The following is a 24,114-nucleotide window of genomic DNA, read 5'->3' on the forward strand; positions in this document are numbered from 1 at the left end:
CGAGTCCCCCCATTCTTCTAAATTCCAACGAGTCCCCCCCATTCTTCTAAATTCCAACGAGTCCCCCCATTCTTCTAAATTCCAACGAGTCCCCCCATTCTTCTAAATTCCAACGAGTCCCCCCATTCTTCTAAATTCCAACGAGTCCCCCCATTCTTCTAAATTCCAACGAGTCCCCCCATTCTTCTAAATTCCAACGAGTCCCCCCCATTCTTCTAAATTCCAACGAGTCCCCCCCATTCTTCTAAATTCCAACGAGTCCCCCCCATTCTTCTAAATTCCAAGAGTCCCCCCATTCTTCTAAATTCCTAGTCCCCCATTCTTCTAAATTCCAGTCCCCCCCATTCTTCTAAATTCCAACGAGTCCCCCCATTCTTCTAAATTCCAACGAGTCCCCCCCATTCTTCTAAATTCCAACGAGTCCCCCCCATTCTTCTAAATTCCAACGAGTCCCCCCATTCTTCTAAATTCCAACGAGTACAGGTCCTCATGCCGCAACCCTTTCATTCCTGGGATCGATCGTGGGTGATTCTCCAGTGTCGGGACGTCCTTAGATTTCTCGGGACAAGAGGGTCATTAATTTCTTTTTTAACCCCCCCCCCCCACCTGAAACTGACCACTGCTACTACATTGGCAGATTCGGAGTGTAAGTACCGAAGAAGTTTAGATCCTCTCTTCGACGGGAGTTCAGTGAAACCATCTCTCACTGCTCCCCATCTGTGATTTCTTCGGCTCTTCAACTTTTCGACCGGACTTTTCTTCCTTCAGTTAGTCCTGACGAAGGGTCTCGGCCTGAAACGTCGACTGCACCTCTTCCTATAGATGCTGCCTGGCCTGCTGCGTTCACCAGCAACTTTGATGTATGTTGCCACTGACCTAGGGTAGCGTTTCTTGTTGGCATCCGCTGCTCTTCATCGCCTGGTGAATAGTTGCGGGCATACATGTGAGGCCGTTGAGACTGGGCGCCTCCCGGACTTGATCGAGTCAGAGTTGCACGGGGGACTGCCTGTGTGGGTTCTGTTCCCAACTTGTGCGAGTGAGTCTGTTTCCGTAAGAGACAGGAATAGAACGAGGCCGTTCAGCCCATCGAGCCTGCTCCACCATTCCATCATGGCCAATTTACTATCCCTCTCAAACCCGCTCTCCTGCCTTCTCCCAGTAACCTTTGACGCCCTGACGAATCAAGAACCTGTCCACCTCCGCTTTAAATACACCCAATGACTTGGTCTCCACAGCTGTCCGTGGCAATGAATTCCCCCCGGCTGAAGAAAATCCTCCTCGTCTCTGCTCTAAAGGGACGTCCTTCTACTCTGAAGTGGCCCAGACACAGAGCCACGGCCCTTCCCGTGAGACCGTAAGACAGAGGAGCAAGGGTCAGGCCATTCAGCCCATCAAGTCTGCTGCTGGCAAGGAGTTGAAAGGAGAAGAACTCCGTTTTGCGCGTCCTCAGCCAGAGGGAGGTGAATCCGTGGAAGTTGTTGCCACAGGCGGCTATGGAGGCCAAGCCACTGGGTGTATTTAAAGAGGAGGTTGATAGGTTCTTGATTAGCCAGGGCGTCAGAGGTTACGGGGAGAGGGTAGAAGAATGGGGTTGAGAGGGATAGTAAATCAGCTATGATGGATGGCAGAGCAGACTCGAGGGGCCAAATGGCCTATTTGTCTTGTGAATATATTATATAGTCAGGTCAAGTTGAAGTCCAATTGTCGTTCAACCATGCCCATGAATACAGCCAATCCAAACAACGTTCTTGCAGGGCCAAGGTGCAAATCATCATGTCAACAGTTATGCACAGCATGTATAGTTACGAAAAAACATAACCGCTACAAATTAAAATGCAGCCCAGTGTCACAGCCTGTAGCTTGAACGTGCACGGGACGGTGCCCTGGAGCCATGTTTCTGTAAGAACAAGTACGCGGCAGTTTCTCATCTCACTCTAGTGCAGACCCAGGTGGTCCAGCTTGCCTTCGGACCAGAAGTGCTTGAAGCTCGTCCGGCGTGTTCCCCCTGAGAATGACCCTGCCCCTTGCCCCTCTCTGCCAGCTCCTGTACTCCCCAGTGGAGAACATCCAGCGCGTGGCGGCCGGCGTCCTGTGCGAGCTGGCCCAGGATCGGGTGGCGGCGGAGGAGATGGACCAGGAGCAGGCCACGGTGCCCCTGACCGACATGCTACACTCGTCCAATGAGGGCATTGGTAAGTGGGCGTGGTGCGGACGTGCTTCCCGTGTCGCCGCGGCTGGGGCACGGGAGATGGGGAGGGTGAGTGGGGGCTGGGAGAGGTGGGTGGGGAATGGGGTTAGGGGTGCAGGGACAGGATTACCTCTGTGGCCCTATAAACCACAGTCCCCAAGGCGGCTTCCCACTGACCGGTTCCAGTGGTCATGCCACTAGGGTGCAGGGTGCAAAACCCCCAAGGGTCCTCAAACTGAAACTCCAGAGACCTCCATTCTGACTGGGACCATGTGAATCAGGCCATTTGGCCTACAGTGGGAGAGTCTAGGACCAGAGGACACAGATAGAGTGGATGTGGAGAGGATGTTTCCTGCAGTGGGGGAGTCTAGGACCAGAGGACACAGATAGAGTGGATGTGGAGAGGATATTTCCTATACTGGGGGAGTCTAGGACCGGAGGGCACAGATAGAGTGGATGTGGAGAGGATGTTTCCTATAGTGGGGGAGTCTAGGACCAGAGGGCACAGATAGAGTGGATGTGGAGAGGATGTTTCCTATAGTGGGTGAGTCTGGGACCAGAGGACACAGATAGAGTGGATGTGGAAAGGATGTTTCCTATAGTGAGGGAGTCTAGGACCGGAGGGCACAGATAGAGTGGATGTGGAGAGGATGTTTCCTATAGTGGGGGAGTCTAGGACCAGAGGACACAGATAGAGTGGATGTGGAGAGGATGTTTCCTATAGTGGGGGAGTCTAGGACCAGAGGACACATATAGAGTGGATGTGGAGAGGATGTTTCCTATAGTGAGGGAGTCTAGGACCAGAGGACACAGATAGAGTGGATGTGGAGAGGATGTTTCCTATAGTGGGGGAGTCTAGGACCAGAGGACACAGATAGAGTGGATGTGGAGAGGATGTTTCCTATTGTGGGGGAGTCTAGGACCAGAGGACACAAATAGAGTGGATGTGGAGAGGATGTTTCCTATAGTGGGGGAGTCTAGGACCAGAGGACACAGATAGAGTGGACGTGGAGAGGAGGTTTCCTGTAGTGGGGGAGTCTAGGACCAGAGGACACAGATAGAGTGGATGTGGAGAGGATGTTTCCTGTAGTGGGGGAGTCTAGGACCGGAGGACACAGATAGAGTGGATGTGGAGAGGATGTTTCCTGTAGTGGGGGAGTTTAGGACCGGAGGACACAGATAGAGTGGATGTGGAAAGGATGTTTCCTATAGTGGGGGAGTCTAGGACCAGAGGACACAGATAGAGTGGATGTGGAGAGGATGTTTCCTATTGTGGGGGAGTCTAGGACCAGAGGACACAAATAGAGTGGATGTGGAGAGGATGTTTCCTATAGTGGGGGAGTCTAGGACCAGAGGACACAGATAGAGTGGACGTGGAGAGGAGGTTTCCTGTAGTGGGGGAGTCTAGGACCAGAGGACACAGATAGAGTGGATGTGGAGAGGATGTTTCCTGTAGTGGGGGAGTCTAGGACCGGAGGACACAGATAGAGTGGATGTGGAGAGGATGTTTCCTGTAGTGGGGGAGTTTAGGACCGGAGGACACAGATAGAGTGGATGTGGAGAGGATATTTCCTATACTGGGGGAGTCTAGGACCGGAGGGCACAGATAGAGTGGATGTGGAGAGGATGTTCCCTATAGTGGGGGAGTCTAGGACCAGAGGGCACAGATAGAGTGGATGTGGAGATGATGTTTCCTATAGTGGGGGAGTCTAGGACCAGAGGACACAGATAGAGTGGACGTGGAGAGGATGTTTCCTGTAGTGGGGGAGTCTAGGACCAGAGGACACACATAGAGTGGATGTGGAGAGGATGTTTCCTATAGTGGGGGAGTCTAGGACCAGAGGACACAGATAGAGTGGACGTGGAGAGGGTGTTTCCTCTGGTGAGGGCACAGACTCAGAATAGAGGAAGTCCCTTTAGAGTCCCTTTAGTCCCTATCTGTGTCCTCTGATCTTAAACTCCCCCACTATAGGAAACACCCTCTCCACATCCACTCTATCTCTGCCCTCTGGTCCTAGACTCCCCCAGCATAGGAAACGTCCTCTCCACATCCACTCTATCTGTGCCCTCTGGTCTAAACTCCCCCCACTATAGGAAACATCCTCTCCACATCCACTCTATCTGTGTCCTCTGGTCCTAGACTCCCCCACTATAGGAAACATCCTCTCCACATCCACTCTATCTGTACCCTCTGGTCCTAGACTCCCCCAGCATAGGAAACGTCCTCTCCACATCCGCTCTATCTGTGTCCTCTGGTCCTGGACTCCCCCACTATAGGAAACACCCTCTCCACATCCACTCTATCTGTGTCCTCTGGTCCTAGACTCCACCAGCATAGGAAACGTCCTCTCCACATCCACTCTATCTGTGCCCTCTGGTCTAGACTCCCCCCACTCTAGGAAACATCCTCTCCACATCCACTCTATCTGTGTCCTCTGGTCCTAGACTCCCCACTGTAGGAAACATCCTCTCCACATCCACTCTATCTGTGTTCCCTGGTCCTAGACTCCCCCCACTACAGGAAACATCCTCTCCACATCCACTCTATCTGTGCCCTCTGGTCCTAGACTCCCCCACTATAGGAAACATCCTCTCCACATCCACTCTATCTGTGTCCTCTGGTCGTAGACTCCCCCACTATAGGAAACATCCTCTCCACATCCACTCTATCTGTGCCCTCTGGTCCTAGACTCCCCCACTGTAGGAAACATCCTCTCCACACCCACTCTATCTGTGTCCTCTGGTCCTAGACTCCCCCACTATAGGAAACATCCTCTCCACACCCACCCTATGTAGTCATTTCAACATTCGGTAGGTTTCAATGGGATCCCCATTCGTTCTTCTAAATTCCAGTGAGTACAGGCCCAAAGCTGCCGAACACGCCTCATCTGTTAACCCCTTCACTCCCGGACTCATCCTTCTGAACCTCCTCTGGACTCTGTCCGATGACATCACATCATTTCTGGGATACGGTGCCCAAAACTGTTGACAATCCTCCAAGTGAGGCCTGACTGAGAAAGCATCGACATTATCTCCTCGCTTTTGCATTCTATTCCCCATGAAATAAATGCCAACACTGCATTCACTGCCTTTACCACAGAGTCAACTTGTGAATTAACCTTCTGGGAGTCTTGCACCAGGACTCCTAAGTCCCTTTTCACCTCTGACATTTGACCTTCTCCCCACTTAGATAGTAGTCTACACTCTTGTTTTTACCAAACTTCATTATCATACATTTCCCCAACACTGTATTCCATCTGCCAGTATTTTGCCCATTCTTCCAATTTGTCTAAGTTCTGCTGCAATCATATTGCTTCCTCTGCAAACCATCAATTCCATTATCCAAATCATTGACAAACAATGTGAAAGGCAGCCGTCCCAATACTGACCCACGTGGACACCGCTAGCCACCGGCGGCCAACCAGGAAAGGTTCCCTTTATTCCCACTCATTGCTTCCTGCCTGTCAGCCATTCCACTATCCATGCCAATAGATTTCCTGTAACCCCATAGCATTTTATATTGTTAAGCAGCCTCAAATGCCTTCTGAAAATCTTAAGTAAATGACATCCACTCTCTCCTTTGGCCACTCTGCTTCTTACTTTCTCAAAGAATTCTAACAGATTTGTCGGGCAAGATTTCCCTTTACAGAAAAATTTGACATCTTATCATTGGTCTCCATACCCCGAAACTTTTATCTCTAATAATGGACTCCAACATTTTTTCAACCACTAAGGTTAGGCTAACTGGCCTATAATTTCCTTTCTTTCGCCTTCCTCCCCTTCTTAAAGAGTGGGGTGACATTTGTAATCTTCCAGCCCTCCGGGACCATGCCAGAATCAAGTGATTCTTGAAAGACCATGACCAAGGCGTCCGTTGTCTCTTCAGCAACCTCTGTTACGACTCTGGGACGTAGTCCAGCTCATCCAGGTGACTTATCCTCCATAAGACCTTTGAGATTGTCCAGCACTTTTTCCCTTTGTTCACTCCTGCTCCCCGACACTCACGGACCTCTGGCACACTGCTAGTGTCTTCCACAGTGAAGACTGAAGCAAAGTACCCGTTAAGTTCATCTGCTGTTCCTTTGTCCCCCATTACAACCTCACCAGCGCCATTTTCCGGTGGTCCGATATCAACTCTCACCTCCCTTTTATTCTTTATATAACCGAAAAGACTCTTAGTACCCTGCTTTATATTATCGATGTGATTCTAGCAGTCAGCACAATAGTCGGGGCGTCGGAGGACCAGATGGACCGAATGGCCTCCTCTGATGTCCCTCTGGAACTCAGAATGCTTGGAGAAGGGCAAATAGAAGTCGGGGGTGGGGTAGAAGGGCCAAATGGCCTGTTTTCGCGCTGTGGTGGGGAGGATGGCGCTGCGAACGGAACTGACCTCCTCCCCTCTCTCCCCCGTTCTGCAGCTACCTACGCGGCTGCGGTGTTATTCCGGATATCCGAAGACAAGTCCCAGGATTACCGCAAGCGGCTGTCCGTCGAGCTGACCAGCACCCTGTTCAGGAATGACCCGGAGGCTTGGGATGCGGTAGGTGACGCGTCTCTGGGGAGGGGCCGCGGGTGGTGGTCGGGGGCGATGATGTGGTTCTGAATCAGATGCCCCATGGTAGATTAGATTAGATTATGAGGACACTCAGTCCTCGTTTATTGTCATTTAGAAATGTGTGCATTAAAAAATGATACAACGGTCCTCCAGTATGATATCACAAGACAAACTGAGACTGAAAAACTGACAAAAACCACATAATTATAACATATAGTTACAACAGTGCAAAGCAATACCATAATTTGATAAAGCGCAGACCATGGGCACGGTAGAAAATAAAGTCTCAAGTCCCGAAAGTCCCATCATCTCACGCAGACGGTAGAAGGAAGAAAACTCTCCCTGCCATGAGCTTCCAAGCGCCGCAAACTTGCCGATGCAGCATCCTGGAAGCACCCGACCACAGCCGACTCTGAGTCCGTCCGAAAACCTCGAGCCTCCGACACCGCGCACCATCTGTACCGAGCGCTTCGAACCCGGCCCCGGCCGCCAAGCAGCAAGCAAAGCCGAGGACTCGGGGCCTTCCCCTCCGGAGACTTCGGATCACACAGCGGCAGCGAAACGGGCATTTCAGAAGTTTCACCAGATGTTCCTCCGTGCTTCTCAATGTCCGTCTCCATCAAATCAGGATTGTGCACGGCACCCTACTTGACAGATAACAGATATTCATCACCGGAGAGGCCGCGCGCGTTGCTTCTCGCCGCCATCTTCTCCTCCCTCCCTCCCAAGGGATGTGAGTGAAAACCAAGTTAGTTACTTCCTGTTCGGGCGGGAGCGAAGGCCCTCCGTCTCTCTCTGTCCTTGGCCAGCTTCTCTCCAGTGCCCCAGCTGTGGTCCTCTCTGTCATCCCTGCCTCTGCCGCACGGCGCCAAGTTGTCTTTGGTCTCCCACGGTTTCCTCCGCCCTCCACGGGGCCCAGTGAAGTTCTTCCCCTCTGATTTCACCACCCTCGGTCACGCAAGTCCCGGGCCGAGACTCGGGAATAGCGTCGCACTCGGGTTACAGGGCTTTTCATTGTTATTTCTGTAACCACTTCTTGACCCGCCGGGGCGAGATGAGCCTCCAAGCCTGGAGGACCAGTCCGGCCACCAACCTTTAACCTGTTTTGGCGTGGGGCGACCCTCCCAAGACAAGTTCAAAGAGGGAAAGCTGCGAGTTGACGACCTCGTCCGTTAGCCTTTTGCCGACCCATCTTCCCCCACGGCGGGTACGGGTGATATTTGTAGGGCGGGTCAGTTAATCACTGAAATCATATCGGCTACGTTGCCCGGTCTTGGAGGCTTGGCCAGAATCAGAGCTCAGATCTGACTGCTACCGCCCCAAAGTAAGACGATTTATAAACAAACGATATGGAAATCCAGAGCAACACACACAAAATGCTGGAGGAACTCGGCAGGCCAGGGAACGTCTATGGAAAAGAGTAAACAGTGGACGTTTCAGACCCTTTGGCAGGACTGGAGAGAAAAAGCTGAGAAGTAGCCCCCCCCACCCACCCCCACCTTTCAAATCTACTCCTCAGCTTTTTCTTTTCATCAAGGAGGGAGGAGAAGATGGCGGTGCGGACGTTCCGAATGAATATCGATTATGTGTAGCTAGGGATGCCGTGCATCAATCCGGATTTGATGGAGACAGCCGGGAGAAGCACAGAGGAACATTTGGAGTAACTTCTAGAATGCCCGCTTCGCTGCCGAGAATCTCCGGAAGGGAAAGGCCCCAAATCGTCGGCTTTGCCTATTGCCTGTTGCCAGGGCTGGGGTCAAAGTGCTCGGCAGAGATGGTGCTCGGAGAGGTGGTCGGAGGCTCGGAGTTTTCAGACGGACTCAGAGACTGTGGTCAGATGCTTCCGGGATGCTGCATCGGCAAATTGGCGGCGCTGGAGGTTCACCGTCTGCGTGAGACGATGGGACTTTCGAGAGACTTTGAGACTTTTACTGTGCCCGTGGTCTGTTCTTTAGCAAATTACGGTATTGTTTGCACTGTTGTAACTGTAAGTTATAATTTTGTGGTTTTTGTTAGTTTTTAAGTCAGTTTGTCATGCGTTTTCGTGATATCATTCTGGAAAAACGTTGTATCATTTCTTAATGCGTGCATTACTAAATGACAATAAAAGGGGACTGCATGTCCTCATAATCAGAACCTCTCTCTCTCCAGTTGGTCTCGAAATGCCAACTGTACTTTTACTTCCCCCCCGCGGACGCTGCCTGGCCTGCTGAGTTCCTCCAACATTTCTGAATCGATGAACGCAGACACTGGGAATCTTCGAGCGATGCCGGCACGCTGCGATGGGGTTTCTCCCCGTCTGGGGGAGGCCACAGCGTGACCGTTTGAATGCTTTACGGGAGGATATCATTTTAAATGACGGCAGCACTGTGCAGAAGTCTTGGGTGCCCTGGAGTTGGGTCGTCCTGTCCGTCCGTCAATCTATCTATTGCCTGAGACTTTTGCACAGAACTGCAGTCATTTTAAATTTTAAATTATGCTCTCTCATTTAAAAAAAAATATATATATATGTATGTAACTCTTGTTTCGGCTAGCGGCTTAATTTAGGGGGTGATAGCCCCCGGCCCGGCCAAACTTAAGAAATCTCATTTGGGTGGATGTGTCCCCTGTTACAAATCAGTACCCCGAAAATAGCAAACAGTACACAATATGTGATTAAATAATTGAGCTTTATAATTCTTTTTCTTTTTAAATCTTTTTATTGAATTAGTACACAAAAGGTAAACCATGTAGAAACTAATACACAGTTGTGATATAAATTTACAAGAGATATTAATACACACAAAAAAAGTTAGTACAAACAGTGCAGTTTAGATATAAAATAACGAGAAGAAAAAAAACCCACCGTGCAACTAATCTAAAAAGCAAAACAATGGACTAACTAGGTATCAAGTAGACTTAAACAACTTAAAACAATCACGTCCTCAAACCCGACCTCCGTTAAAAACAGTTAAAAAGCAACACGGGAATGTAAATACGGGCAAAGAGGGGAAAAAAAATTACTTAAATGAAAATGTTGAATAAAAGATCTCCAGGTCTGTTCAAATTTAACTGAAGTATCATAAAGATTACTTCTGATTTTCTTCAAATTTAAACGTAGTATCGTCTGGGAAAACCAAAAGAACGTAGTTGGAGCATTAAGCTCTTTCCAATGTTGTAAAATACATCTTTTCGCCATTAAAGTAAGAAATGCAATCAATCTATGGGCTGAAGGGGAAAGATTACTGGAAATTTTAGGTAATCCAAAGATAGCAGTAATAGGATGGGGAGAAATATCTGTATTCACTACCTTTGAGATAATATTAAAAATGTCTTTAGTCTTTTTTTTTCAGGTTATAAGTTAAATCTCACTAAGAGTGAGCTTTATAATTCTTACTTTGACTCTATGGTTAGTAAAGAAACAGAAAAAAAGAAAAAGGGCCCATTCTGATGAGACAGTTTACTGTGCAAAGTTGGAGCTCACCGATAAATCGATCCTCCACCATCGACCTCCTCCGATCGTCACTGCTGTTCGGACCCTCACTCTGAGTTCACCCCGTCCGGCAGTCTACCGACCCTCTCCATTCGCGTCTTCTCTCCTCATCTCTGCCCAGCAAAACACCGCGAAAATCTCTCTTCACAAGAAAGAACAACGTGTCTCTCATTTGGATAACCCCAGCATTCCAAACCCCGTTATCTCTGGTCATAACCCAAACATTGCTGCTACAGAGAAACAATAGGTGCAGGAGTAGGCCATTCAGCCCTTCGAGCCAGCACCACCATTCACTGTGATCATGGCTGATCATCCACAATCAGTACCCTTTTCCTGCCTTCTCCCCATATCCCTTCACTCTGCTATCTTTAAGAGCTCTATCCAACTCTTTTTTGAAAGAATCCAGAGAATTGGCCTCCACTGCCTTCTGAGGCAGAGCATTCCACAGAACCACAACCCTCTGTGTGATAAAGTTTTTCCTCAACTCTGTTCTAAATCGTCTACCCCTCATTCTTAAACTGTGGCCTCTGGTTCTGGACTTCCCCCGACATCGGGAACATGTTTCCTGCCTCTAGCGTGTCCAGTCCCTTAATAATCTTAGATGTTTCAATCAGATCCCCTCTCATCCTTCTAAATTCCAGTGTATACAAGCCCAGTCACTCTAATCTTTTAACATATGACAGTCCCGCTATCCCAGGAATTAACCCAGTGAACCTACGCTGCACTCCCTCAATAGCAAGAATATCCTTCCTCAAATTTGGAGACCAAAACTGTACACAATACTCCAGGTGTGGTTAAGTGCCTTGCTCAAAGACACAACGCACTGCCTTGGCCGAGACTCGAACCCACGACCTTCGGATCGTGAGCCCAATGCCCTAACAACTTGGCCACGCGCATGAATGTGAGGAAATTGGGAAGAAATGGACATTCTGTGGGCAGAAGGGATTAATTTAGTTGGCCGCAGACTCAACATTTCAGATATATTGTTGAGTAGCTCGTCGAGCTGGCTTGTTAGCTTGCAGACGTTTGGTTACCCAGCTAGGCAACATCACTGCAACTTTGAATGAAATGCTGGTGATTGTTCGTCTGTTATGTGTCCTGTGATTAGTCCATTTGTGTATGTTGGTGGTGGGTGGTATATCCATGACTGGTTCGTTAAAATCCGATTAGGTGATAATTGTCATCTGGGCTGTGTTAGTCGACCGCTATGTAAGATTAACTGTACTTCATTGTCGCCAAACAATTGATACTAGAACGTACAATCATCACAGCGATATTTGATTCTGTGCTTCCCGCTCCCTGGATTACGAATCGATAGTAAATGTTAAAAACTTAAATTATAAATCATAAATAGAAAATAGAAAAATGGAAAGTAAGGTAGTGCAAAAAAACCGAGAGGCAGGTCCGGATATTTGGAGGGTACGGCCCGGGTGAAACAAGAATCCCCAGGCAGCTGCTATACGGTGAGCTTGAGCACGGCAGTCGTAATCAGGGCTGAGCCCCCCCAAAAAAAAGATTCAAAGACAATCTGAAACCGTACCTCAAATGGGCAGACCTCCAGCCTCGACAACTCGAGGAGTCTGCAGCCGACAGGGCTGTGTGGCGCGCCCTGACCGGAAAAGCTGCATCTGACTTTGAGCACGACGGAAATCAGCGCCTTGCAGCAGCACGAGACCGACGCCACAGAGCTGCGTTATGCACCTGTTCTAACAACCGCCATTCCGCGTCCAACCTGCCTTCGGCTTCCGAAGACACGTGTAGCCACAGATGACTGCGCAATGTTTTAGCCTTCCTCGGACCCCGAGAGACTGACGATATATATAGACACAGACACACACGCACAGTAGCCGGCTGGTGGCGTAGTGGCATCAGCCACTGGACTTCGGGGTGAGAGCTCCCGAGTTCAGATCTGGCCGGCTCCCCTTCACGCTCTCCATCCATGCCCAGGTTGAGTGTTGAGCAAACAACTCGACCTCATTAAAAAAAAAACAGGAGGGGGACGGGCTCCGCCAGGTCTCCGATGTCCAAGACACGCCATATGATAAGCATTAAAAAAGAGCTCGTCACGACTGCGCCCTGACGACTCCGCCAGGAGTTAAGGGCATGCGTACCCCTGGTCAAAATTCCTGTTACTATGAATAGCTAGGCGAGTAAAAGGTGACCTGATTTCCAAAAGGCATAAAGTTAAAGAGGACACATTTCTTAAAGCAAGAAAACTTTTTTTTTTTATTTCCATCTTTTACAGTTTCCAAATAACAAAAAAGGAAAAGGGCCCGAAGCAAAAGTTTGGGTCAGTACTTAGTAACACCCCCTTTGGCAAGTATCACAGCTTTTAAACACTTTCTGTAGCCAGCTAAGAGTCTTTCAATTCTTGTTTGGGGGATTTTCACCCTTCTTTGCAAAAGGCTTCTAGTTCTGTGAGGTTCTTGGGCTGTCTTGCATCCACTGCTCTTTTGAGGTCTATCCACAGATTTTCGATGATGTTTAGGTCAGGGGACTGTGAGGCCCATGGCAAAACCTTCAGCTTGCGCCTCTTGAGGTAGTCCATTGTGGATTCTGAGGTGTGTTTAGGATCATTATCCTGTTATAGAAGCCATCCTCTTTTCATCTTCAGCTTTTTTACAGACGGTGTGATGTTTGCTTCCAGAATTTGCTGGTATTTAATTGAATTCATTCTTCCCTCTACCAGTAAATGTTCCCTGTGCCACTGGCTGCAACACAAGCCCAAAGCATGATCGATCCACCCCCGTGCTTAACAGTTGGAGAGGTGTTCTTTACATGAAATTCTGCACCCTTTTTTCTCCCAACATACCTTTGCTCATTGCGGCCAAAAAGTTCTATTTTAACTTCATCAGTCCGCAGGACTTGTTTCCAAAATGCATCAGGCTTGTTTAGATGTTCCTTTGCAAACTTCTGATGCTGAATTTTGTGGTGAGGACGCAGGAAAGGTTTTCTTCTGGTGACTTTTCCATGAAGGTCATATTTATGCAGGTGTCGCTGCACAGTAGAACAGTGCACCACCACTCCAGAGTCTGCTAAATCTTCCTGAAGGTCTTTTGCCGTCAAACAAGGGTTTTGATTTGCCTTTCTAGCAATCCTATGAGCAGTTCTCTCAGAAAGTTTTCTTGGTCCTCAACTTGACCTCCACCGTTCCTGTTAACGGCCGTTTCTTAATTACATTACGAACTGAGGAAATGGCTACCTGAAAACACTTTGCTATCTTTTTATAGCCTTCTCCTGCTTTGTGGGCATCAATTATTTATAATTTTCAGAGTGCTAGGCAGCTGCTTAGAGGAGCCCATGGCTGCTGATTGTTGGAACAAGGTTTGAGGAGTCAGGGTATTTATAAAGCTTTGAAATTTGCATCATCTGGCCTTTCCTAACGATGACTGTGAACAAGCCATAGCCCTAACTATTAAGGTCTGAGAGCTTGGTAAAAGTTATCTGAGAGGTCAAATCTCTTGGAGTGCCCAAACTACTGTGCTCCTTTTTTTCATTCTAAAATTGTTAAAGAAAAATAATACACTAATCTTGCTTAAAATGTTGAAAAGAATGTTTCGTCTTTAACGTTATAACTTTTGGAGATCAGTTCATCTTCTACTTACTTAACTATTGGCAGTAACAGCAATTTTGACCGGGGTGCCCAAACTTTTGAACGCCACTATACCCACCCAAGACTTTCACAGCACAGGACGGTATGTGGGGCATGAAATTCTGAAGGTGGAAAGTGGATAGAGACAGAAACCTTGCGCAGACTGCTTTACAGACGGTGGTGGGATTGAAACCAGGTCACTAACGCTGAAACGGAGCCGTTCCCAATAGGAATTAGAACAAGGAGCACTACAAGTAGTTCATGAATGACTCGTGCCGGGGGGCAGCATTTTAGGGTGTTAGGAGGGAAGTATCGGGTGGGGGGGGGCGGGTTAGAATTTCAACCCCGCAGAGATTCAACCCTGGTAAGGTGGCCAGGCCGGGTGACGTCCCAGGCCGAGTACTCGGGGGAGGGGAGAAGGGCGCGCGAGGGCTGGTGCCTTCTTGGATGTCCTCAACACTTCACTCATCCAGGCTGTTTCGAATCGGCCACCGGCATCCCTTGTACCAAAGAGCTCTGCACCTTTAAAGCTAAACTTTTTTGCCTTTCGCAGGGCTGATTTATTATCCCTCTCAATCTCCCCCCACCCCCCCATTCTCCTGCCTTCCCCCGTTAGCTTTTGACACCCTGACGAATCAAGAACCTCCGCTCTAAGTCAGACAGCCACAGGAATGGGCCCTTCGGCCCATTTGCCTGTGTTTGGCCCTTCTAAACCTCTCAAATCCAGCTACTTAACCTAGACGGTTTTTAAATAATGTGCCCGCCTGAAGGACTAATTTAATTATTAATTTATTTAAATTTATGCCTAATTTATTATTATTCATTTTAATTTATGCACCCAAGTCGAACGCTAATTTATTATTATTATTTCATTTTAACTAGTTAGAGATGCAACTCGGTGACAGACCCTTGTGGCCAGAACATATCACAAATCCTAGATATGCAATTAGACAATCTCTGAGGAGTATTGATAATGATGAGTTTGAGTACAGAGAGGAAATTAAGAACCTGGTGGCATGGTGCGAAGACAATACCCTATCCCTCAACGTCAGCAAGATGAAGGAATTGGTTGCTGACTTCAGAAGGAGTAGCAGACCGCACGACCCCATTTACATCGGTGGTGCGCAAGTGGAACAGGTCAAAAGCTTTAAGTTCCTCGGGGTCAATATCACAAATGACCTGACTTGGTCCAACCAAGCAGAGTCCACTGCCAAGAGGCCCACCAGTGCCTTTACTTCCTGAAAAAACTCAAGAAATTTGGCCTGTCCCCTAAAACCCTCACTGATTTTTATAGATGCACCATAGAAAGCATTCTTCTAGGGTGCATCACAACCTGGTATGGAAGTTGTCCTGTCCAAGACCAAAAGAAGCTGCGGAAGATCGTGAACATGGCGCAGCACATCACACAAACCAATCTTCCGTCCTTGGACTCACTTTACACCGCACGCTGTCGGAGCAGTGCTGCCAGGATAATCAAGGACACGACCAACCCAGCCAACACACTTTTCATCCCTCTTCCCTCCGGGAGAAGGCTCAGGAGCTTGAAGACTCGTACAGCCAGATTTGGGAACAGCTTCTTTCCAACTGTGATAAGACTGCTGAACGGATCCTGACCCGGATCTGGGCCGTACCCTCCAAATATCCAGACCTGCCTCTTGGTTTTTTTGCACTACCTTACTTTCCATTTTTCTATTTTCTATTTATGATTTATAATTTAAATTTTGAATACATACTATTGTAATCCAGGGAGCGGGAAGCGCGGAATCAAATATTGCTGTGATGATTGTACGTTCTAGTATCAATTGTTTGGCGACAATGAAGTATAAAGTATAAGGGTTGGGGAGTGGGGGGGGGGTCACCCGTCTTGTAAAGTCACTGCCCAGAAGAAGGCGATGGCAAACCACTTCGGCAGGAAAGTTTGCCAAGAGCAATCACGGTCACCGTGATCGCCTGCGTCAATATGACCCGGCACCTAACGAACGAAGTGAATCACTCCCACGTTGCTCTGGGATCCTTTCTCTCGTTGGTGGGTTGTTCCTGCTTTTAAAGAAAAAAAGGAAAGTGGAACAGTCGAGGACAGGGACTGGCCCTTCGGCCCACAGTGTTGTGCCGTCCCAATTAAATCAGTAATCAAATGAATCGGGTTTAATGTCACTGGCCTCTTTTGTGAAATTTGGTGTTTTGGGACAGCAGTACTTGTCAATATGTAGCAAGGAAAACTCAATTAAAGTAAGAAGTGTATGAAAAAAATAAGTACTGCAAAACTGGAGGGGAAACAATAATGAGGTGGTGGTCAGACCCCACTTGGAGTACTGTGCTTAGTTCTGGTCGCCTCACTACAGGAAGGATGTGGAAACCATAGAAAGAGTGCAGAGGAGATTTACAAGGATGTTGCCTGGATTGGGGAGCATGCTTTATGAGAATAGGTTGAGTGAACTCGGCCTTTTCTCCTTGGAGCGACGGAGGACGAGAGGTGACCTGATAGAGGTGTACAAGATGATGAGAGGCATTGATCGTGTGGATAGTCAGATGCTTTTTCCCCAGGGCTGAAATGGCTAGCATGAGAGGGCACAGTTTTAAGTAGGTACAGAGGAGATGTCAGGGGTACGTTTTTGACGCAGAGAGTGGTGAGTGTGTGGAATGGGCTGCCGGTGACGGTGGTGGAGGTGGATACGATAGGGTCTTTTAAGAGGCTCCTGGACAGGTACATGGAGCTTAGAAAAATAGAGGGCTATGGGTAAAGCCTAGGCAATTTCTGAAGTAAGGACATGTTCGGCACAGTTTTGTGGGCCGAAGGGCCTGTATTGTGCTGTAGGTTTTCTATGTTTCTATGGGTTCATTGTCCCATTCAGAAATCTGATGGTGGAGGGGAAGAAGCTGTTCCTGAATCGCTGAGTGAGTGGCCAACTAAACTAACCCCGTCTAGCTGCACAACGTCCATGTCATAGAAATAGCGAAAACCTACAGCACAATACAGGCCCTTCGGCCCACAAAACTGTGCTGAACATGTCCTTACTTTAGAAATTACCTAGGCTTTACCCATAGCCCTCCATTTTTCTAAGCTCCACATACCTACCCAGGAGTCTCTTAAAGGACCCTATCGTATCCGCCTCCACCACCGTCGCCGGCAGCCCATTCCACACACTCACCACTCTCTGAGTAAAAAACTTACCCCTGACATCTCCTCTGTACCTACTTCCAAGCTCCTTAAAACTGTGCCCTCTGGTGTTAGCCATTTCAGCCCTGGGGAAAAAGCCTCTGACTATCCACACGATCAACACCTCTCATCATTGCATATCCTTCCATTTTTCTCACGTTCGCCTGTCTAAATGTTTCTTAAAAGTCCCTAATTTATTGGCTTCTACCACCACTCTTGACAGCGCATTCCAGACACCCAACACTCTGTGTATATTAAAAAAAAAACTTTTCCCTAACATCTTTAAAGTTAGCCCTCTCACCGTGCCCTCTGGCATTGTACATTGTAACCCTGGGGGGAGAAAGGTATCTCTGCTTTTATAAATCTCAGGGGTTTCCAGCCTGGGGTTCACAGGCTCCTTGCTTGGCCTGAAGATAGGGTTGGGAAGCAATTCGTAATGGCCAGTGTGCGCAAAAATCTCGTGCTGTGCGCTTGTTTTGACAAACGAAAACAGGTGCGCGCTGAACAGCCCTCATCGGTAAAAACGAGCCAGTTGTGAAAAAATCCGCCGGCAACTCGTCGCAAAACCCCCACGTTGTCGTCACCGCCCGCGCCGGGAAGCCAGGAGAAGGGAGCGCGCTCCTCGTGCGCTGGTGAGGTATACTGAACGAGGTAGGGGCCGCGGTTTGAACTTCGAGATGCATGGGCGCGCACGCCCTTTTGGGGGTGGAGGGGGGACGTTGTTGGGGACCCCTGCCAGCTATCGCTGTTCCGGAGGAAACAACCCGGGTTTCCGTGAATGAGACTGGGTAACGTTACTTGTTCTTCTTCCTCCCCTCCACAGGTTGACCGATTGATGGCTGCTGACGCTTACCAGACAGGTGAGCTTAAAATATCTCTTAAATTATCTCGCGTGTTTCCGACTTCCCACGTGGTGAAAGAAAGTCGATTCCCCCCCCCTCCCCCACCCCCCATATCGAACGGCCACGGGTCTTATTTTAAGGGAGTTGTAGCTGGAGGGGGAGGTGTGGCTGGAACAGGTGTGTAGGTGTGGTGGGTGGACAGCTCCCTACAAACCCGGGTCCCCCTGGGTTTGGCGTGTACACCTCCGTCGACCCCGCCAGTGTCGGTGCACGGCCTCCTCTACTGCCACCTTGTGGCCACTCTCAGCCTGGAGGAGCAGCAGGCTCGTATTCTGTCTGGGGTAGACTTCAAAACATCGACGGGTCCAACTTCCGATAAATTCCCCCCACTCCCCCATTCTTCGATTTCCTCACTCTGGCCTCTTAACCTCCTCTCCTTCACCTGCCCGTCACCTCTCCCTGGTGTCCCTCCTCCTTTTCAGCCTTTTTACCTCTCCCACCTATCACCAGCTTCTTGGTTCATCTCCCCTCTCGCTGTGAAACGGGCACACCTCTTTTTCCCTTATCAGGGAGAGAGAGACCCTGTATGCCAAATTACCGGGTGAACAGGTAGTCTTTGGGGCACTGCAAGTCTGTGTCTTTATTGATTGCTCTGCTTGGGGTGGGGGCACGCAGATGCTTTTTTTTTGTGGTGGGAGCTGGTGGGGGGGCCTTTGGGGTTCTAACATTTAACTGTCATTCTTTGGGGGCCCTTCTCTGTTTTCGCGGGTGGTTGAGAAGATAAAGAATTTATAGAACATAGAACAGTACAGGCCCTTCGGCCCACTATGTTGTGCTGACCCTCAAGCCCTGCCTCCCATATAAGCCCCCACCTTAAATTCCTCCATATACCTGTCTAGTAGTCTCTTAAACTTCACTAGTGTATCTGCCTCCAGCACTGACTCAGGCAGTGCATTCCACGCACCAACCACTCTCTGAGTAAAAAACCTTCCTCTAATATCCCCCTTGAACTTCCCACCCCTTACCTTAAAGCCATGTCCTCTTGTATTGAGCAGTGGTGCCCTGGGGAAGGGGCGCTGGCTATCCACTCTATCTATTCCTCTTATTAGCTACCATGTCTCCTCTCGTCCTCCTCCTCTCCAGAGAGTAAAGCCCGAGCTCCCTAATTTCAGGATGTATATTGTATACATTTCTCCGACGATTAAACGTACCTTCGAAACCTACCCACCTGCCGCCGACTTGTAGTCCTTCCCCCTCCCCTTATTCTGGCTTCTGCCCCCTCCCTCACTCCCCACCCCCCCTTACCTGCCCGGGCGAAGGGTCTCGGCCCCGAAACGCCGACTGTTTAATTCCCCTCCGTAGCTGCCGCCCGGCCTGCTGGGTGTTTTGTGTCGACCCTGCCAGGTCTCTTCCTGGTGCACCGGCGAACTGGGTGGGGGGCATAAAACGTTTGAGTTGAGAGTTAAAGGGCAAAAGTTTAGGGGTAACATGAGAGGGAACTTCTTTACTCAGAGAGTGGTAGCTGTGTGGAACGAGCTTCCAGCAGAAGTGGTTGAAGCAGGTTCGATGTTGTCGTTTGAAGTTAAATTGGATAGATATATGGACAGGAAAGGAATGGAGGGTTATGGGCTGAGTGCAGGTCCGTGGGACTAGGTGAGAGTAAGAGTTCGGCACGGACTAGATGGGCCGAGATGGCCTGTTTCCGTGCTGTGATTGTTATATGGTTATATGGTTATATATTATGTGCCGTGTCATTATGACGTGGGTGATCACGGTCTTTCCATGGCCATGATCGTCCTCGGCAAATGTTCCTACGGAAGTGGTTTGCCATCGCGTTCTTCTGGGCAGTGACTTTACAAGACGGGTGACCCCCAGCCATTATCAATACTCTTCAGAGGTTGTCTGCCTGGCATCAGTGGTCGCATCACCAGGACTTGTGATCTGCACCGGCTGCTCGTACGACCGTCCACCACCTGCTCCCACGGTTTCACCTGACCCTGATCGGGGGGGCTAAGCAGGTGCTACACCTGGCCCGAGGGTGACCTGCAGGCTAGTGGAGAGAAGGAGCACCTCACACCTCCTTTGGTCGAGACGTATCTCCACCCCGACATCGCACAGCACAGTACAGGCCCTTTTGCCCACAATGTTGTGCTGACCTACGCTAAGATCAATCTAACCCTTCCCTCCCACATAGCTTTCCATTTTCCTATCAGCCATGTGCCCACCTCAGAGTTTCTGAATGGCACCTAATGTGTCTGCATCATCATTGGACGTGAATTGAGAGTTAGGGGGCAAAAGTTTAGGGGTAACATGAGAGGGGAACTTCTTTACTCAGAGAGTGGTAGCTGTGTGGAACGAGCTTCCAGCAGAAGTGGTTGAGGTAGGTTCGATGTTGTCATTTAAAGTTAAATGGGATAGATATATGGACAGGAAAGGAATGGAGGGTTATGGGCTGAGTGCAGGTCGGTGGGACGAGGTGAGAGTAGGAGTTCGGCACGGAGTAGAAGGGCCGAGATGGCCTGTTCCCGTGCTGTGGTTGTTACCAGCACTGATGTCCTGGAGGGGTTAAGGAAGCATACGAGCTTTGGTGGAAGGAATCTTCCCCCTAGGACTGGTGGGGAGCGGTAATGGATTCTGGCTGTTTTCTTTAAAATCTGGAACGTCGGCTGAACAGTGTTTTCCCTTTCCCTGCGCGGGCAGAGACCAGCATCCCGTACAACTCCTTCGCGAATCCCGAGTGTGACCTGGCCACTGACTACAACACAATGGCGTAGGTGGAAGGCAGCAAATCATTAACAGGTAAAGCCCAAGGTGGGGTTAGCTCCCTGTGCGTCATGGTTGGTCCTGCCCGCCCAAACCCTGTGCTTAATCTGGGCCTCAATTCCTCTCTCAAACCGAGGCTCCCTTAACCTGTCAGCCCTGCCCTTTATTCTGACCGGAACGCGCAAACTCTGTGCTCTCAGAAGTTTCACTTCTGAAGGCCTCCCACTTACCAAGTGCCGTAGACAGAAACTCTCCCAGTCCGCACCTGCCAGATCCCCTCTGACCCCATCAAAACGGGCCTGTCTCCGATTTCCAATCTCAGCCCGAACACCAGACCCGGTCCGTCGCCACGATTATCTTGAAACGAGACGCAAAGTGTCCCCACCCCCTACGCGCAGCTAACGTCACCTGCCCTCACAGCAGATCAGGTATCGCACGCTCTCTCTCATTGAGACTCTTGCCTACCGGTCAGGGAAACCTTCCTGAGCGCATTCAACGAACTCTATCCCGTCCAGCCCTTTGGGAGCCCCAGTCAACAGCTGGAAAGTTAAAATCGCCTTCTATCACACCCTTGTGTTTCTCGCGGCCGTCATAGAACAGTACAGCACAGAAAACAGGCCCTTCGGCCCATCTAGTCCGTGCCGAACCGTTCAAAACTGCCTCCTCCCGCCGACCCGTTCCCTCCAGACCCCCCTCGCATCCATGTACCTACCCAGACTTCTCTTAAACGTTGAAATCGAGCTCGCGTGCCCCACCTGCGCTGGCAGCCCGTTCCTCATCTTCGTGACCCTCTGAGTGAAGGAGTTTCCCCCTCGTGTTCCCCTTTCACCCTTAACCCATGACCTCCAGTTGTAGTTCCACCCAACCTCAGTGGAGGGGGGGCTGGAAGAATGCTGGCTTGCATTTACCCTATCTGTACCCCTCATAATTTTGTATACCTTTGACAAATTTCCCCTCAGTCTTCTACGTCCCAAGGAATGAAGTCTTCCCTTGTAGCTCATGTCCTCCAGATCCGGCAACATCGACTGCGTATTCCTCGCTGTTGTTGCTGCCAGACCTGCTGAGATCCCCCAGCGTGTTGGGACTGTTCATTCCTCGCTGTCGTTGCTGCCAGACCTGTTGAGCTCTCCCCCAGCATCTTGTGAACTTGCCCCTTTCCTCATCCCTTCCCAGACCCAGTCGAGAGCATCAGCCCAGAACATCAGCTGTTTGTTCCTAAACACAAAATAGTCTGCAGACGCTGGGGTCAAAGCAACGCTCACAACATGCTGGAAGAACTCAGCAGACCCTGATTTTAATAAGTTGAATCTGAAATCCGGCCCTCTTGTCAACAGGCCCGGTGCTGAACGAGGGAGGTGTGCGAGGCTGCTCTTTGACAGAACGTGGCAGAGTTTCGGAGGGGGCAAGTGCCTGACGTGACACGGAGCGTCTCTGGTGGGGGGGGGGGGCTTTATCCGAAATCTCTCAGCGAGGAATTAATTGAGGGAACTTTTCGAACGTCTTGATTCAACAAAACTCCAGTCCGGCTGAAGGTTTGACTTCTGTCTAACCTGTCTCTTAACACAATTTCACACCTTAATCTACCCCCCCCCCCCAAAAAAAAAGCTTTGAACGTTTGGAATCGCAGTTTTTTTTTTACCAAAGGTTGACAGTCCTTTTTTTTTAAGCCTGTTTCTAGCTTTAGATTATATAGGGATACGATTGCTTGTCTTTGCACTCGGTGTTTGGAAAGCCGCTTTAACGGAGAAGGGTGCTGGTGGGGGCGGAACGAGGCTTAATCTCTCCCGGGGATCTCCCTCTCTCGTCCCTCTGGCCCGCAGCCGCCTCTCCGGTTGAACCTGGGGATTTGTGACCCCCTCCCCACCCCCACCCCCCCCCGTGTGGGAGAGACCCTCTCTGTTTGCCCGGGCTCTCCCTCCGGTGAATCCGGTGGGGGGGGGGGAAGGGGTGCAGTTGCAATTTGGCCCCCGGGGGGGACAACTTGCCGAGCCCAAGCCTGGGCTATGTCCAGAACCAGCAGGACGTAACAGCCCTTTGGGTTAAATCCCCGGGCCACGATCCCAGGAGAGACGACAGTGCCCCCAGGGTGAATTCCTATTTTCTATTGATGGGGCTGGTGTTTGTGTCTGTTCTTTTTTTTTTTAAAAAAGCTGTAACCATTTTAAAAGAGCTTTCAGGTAATCGCTGATTCCTTTTAATTGTACATTACATGTTGGGTGCAGGATATTTACACAAGAGCATGGTTTCAGTAAAGCACCTTTGATAATTCCTGTAAGTTTTTGTAAAAAGGAAATTAAAAATATATCCCAACGTCGTGACCCTGCCTTTTCTTTTGGAAGTCTTGTACACCGAATTTAAATCAGAATTATTGCCAACTCATTGACCATTTTCTTAGGTCATCAGCCAATCGCGTGGCAGCAACTTGACACGTACAAAGCACGCAGACACGGTCAAGAGGTTCAGACCGAACGTCAGCATTGGGGGGGGGGTGGGTGGTGGGAAGAAATGTGATCGAGGTGATTTTTGACCCCGGAAATGATCGTTGGTGCCAGGCGGGGTGACTTGAGTATCTCAGACTTTCACGGGACAATTTACAACAAGCACTTCACCTACCAGCCGAGGCGTCTTTAGAGGAAACCGGAGAATGCGTGCGCGCACGCAGACCCACACAGACACAGAGACAGACAGACAGAGGCAGAGACATGGACAGAGGCAGACGGAGACACAGACACGGCAGAGACAGACACAGGCAGAGAGAAATAGAGGCAGACACAGACAGAGAAAGATGCAGACAGACACAGACGGAGACGCACAGACACAGAGAGATGGAGACAGAGAGAGTCAGAGAGAGAGAGAGGAACAGACACACAGACAGATACATGCATACAGAGAGACAGAGACACGGGGAGAGAGAGAGAGGGCACAGAGAGACAGAGGGGGTCACAGAGAGAGACAGAGACATGGGGACAGAGGGGGTCACAGAGAGACAGACACGGGGAGAGAGAGGGCAGAGAGAGAGAGACACGGGGGGAGAGAGGGGGTCACAGAGAGACAGACACGGGGAGAGAGGGCACAGAGAGACAGAGAGGGGGTCACAGAGAGAGACAGACACGGGGAGAGAGGGGGTCACAGACACGGGGAGAGAGAGGGGCACAGAGAGACAGACTGGGAGAGAGAGGGCACAGAGAGACAGAGACACGGGGGGAGGGAGGGGCACAGAGAGACAGAGAGGGCACAGAGAGAGGGGGTCACAGAGACCGACACGGGGAGAGAGAGGGTCACAGAGAGACCGACACGGGGAGAGAGAGGAGCACAGAGAGACAGACATAGGGAGAGAGGGGCACAGAGAGACAGACGGGGAGAGAGGGGGGGCATCGAGAGACAGAGACAGGAGGGTATGAAAACCTTACAGACAGAACGTAGATGGAACTCTGAAGTCCGACGCCCCAAGCATGATTGTGTTGCGGGAGAGATGTTGGTATCAGGCCCAACGAGTCTTGAGGCTGGTTCCAACCCTGCTGAATTTGTAAAGGGCCATTTCCTGT

The 24,114-nt window shown here is 49.8% G+C and overlaps 1 protein-coding gene across 2 annotated transcripts in view; it reads left to right on the forward strand.

Moving 5' to 3' along the window:
• The window catches only part of LOC134340544 (junction plakoglobin-like), a 137,839-nt gene extending 115,384 nt beyond the window's left edge, over positions 1-22,455 (forward strand). For both annotated transcript variants that reach the window (XM_063037915.1, XM_063037914.1), the window contains exons 11-15: positions 2,042-2,192; positions 6,607-6,728; positions 17,788-17,824; positions 20,507-20,605; positions 21,904-22,455. In XM_063037915.1, coding sequence (XP_062893985.1) covers positions 2,042-2,192; positions 6,607-6,728; positions 17,788-17,824; positions 20,507-20,580 — 384 coding nt within the window. In that variant the 3' untranslated portion in view covers positions 20,581-20,605; positions 21,904-22,455. The remainder of the gene's footprint in view (positions 1-2,041; positions 2,193-6,606; positions 6,729-17,787; positions 17,825-20,506; positions 20,606-21,903) is intronic.
• The last annotated feature ends 1,659 nt before the right edge of the window (positions 22,456-24,114 follow it).

This window comes from Mobula hypostoma, chromosome X1 (genome assembly GCF_963921235.1).
Source record: "Mobula hypostoma chromosome X1, sMobHyp1.1, whole genome shotgun sequence".
In the NCBI taxonomy this organism is placed as follows: Eukaryota; Metazoa; Chordata; class Chondrichthyes; order Myliobatiformes; family Myliobatidae; genus Mobula; species Mobula hypostoma.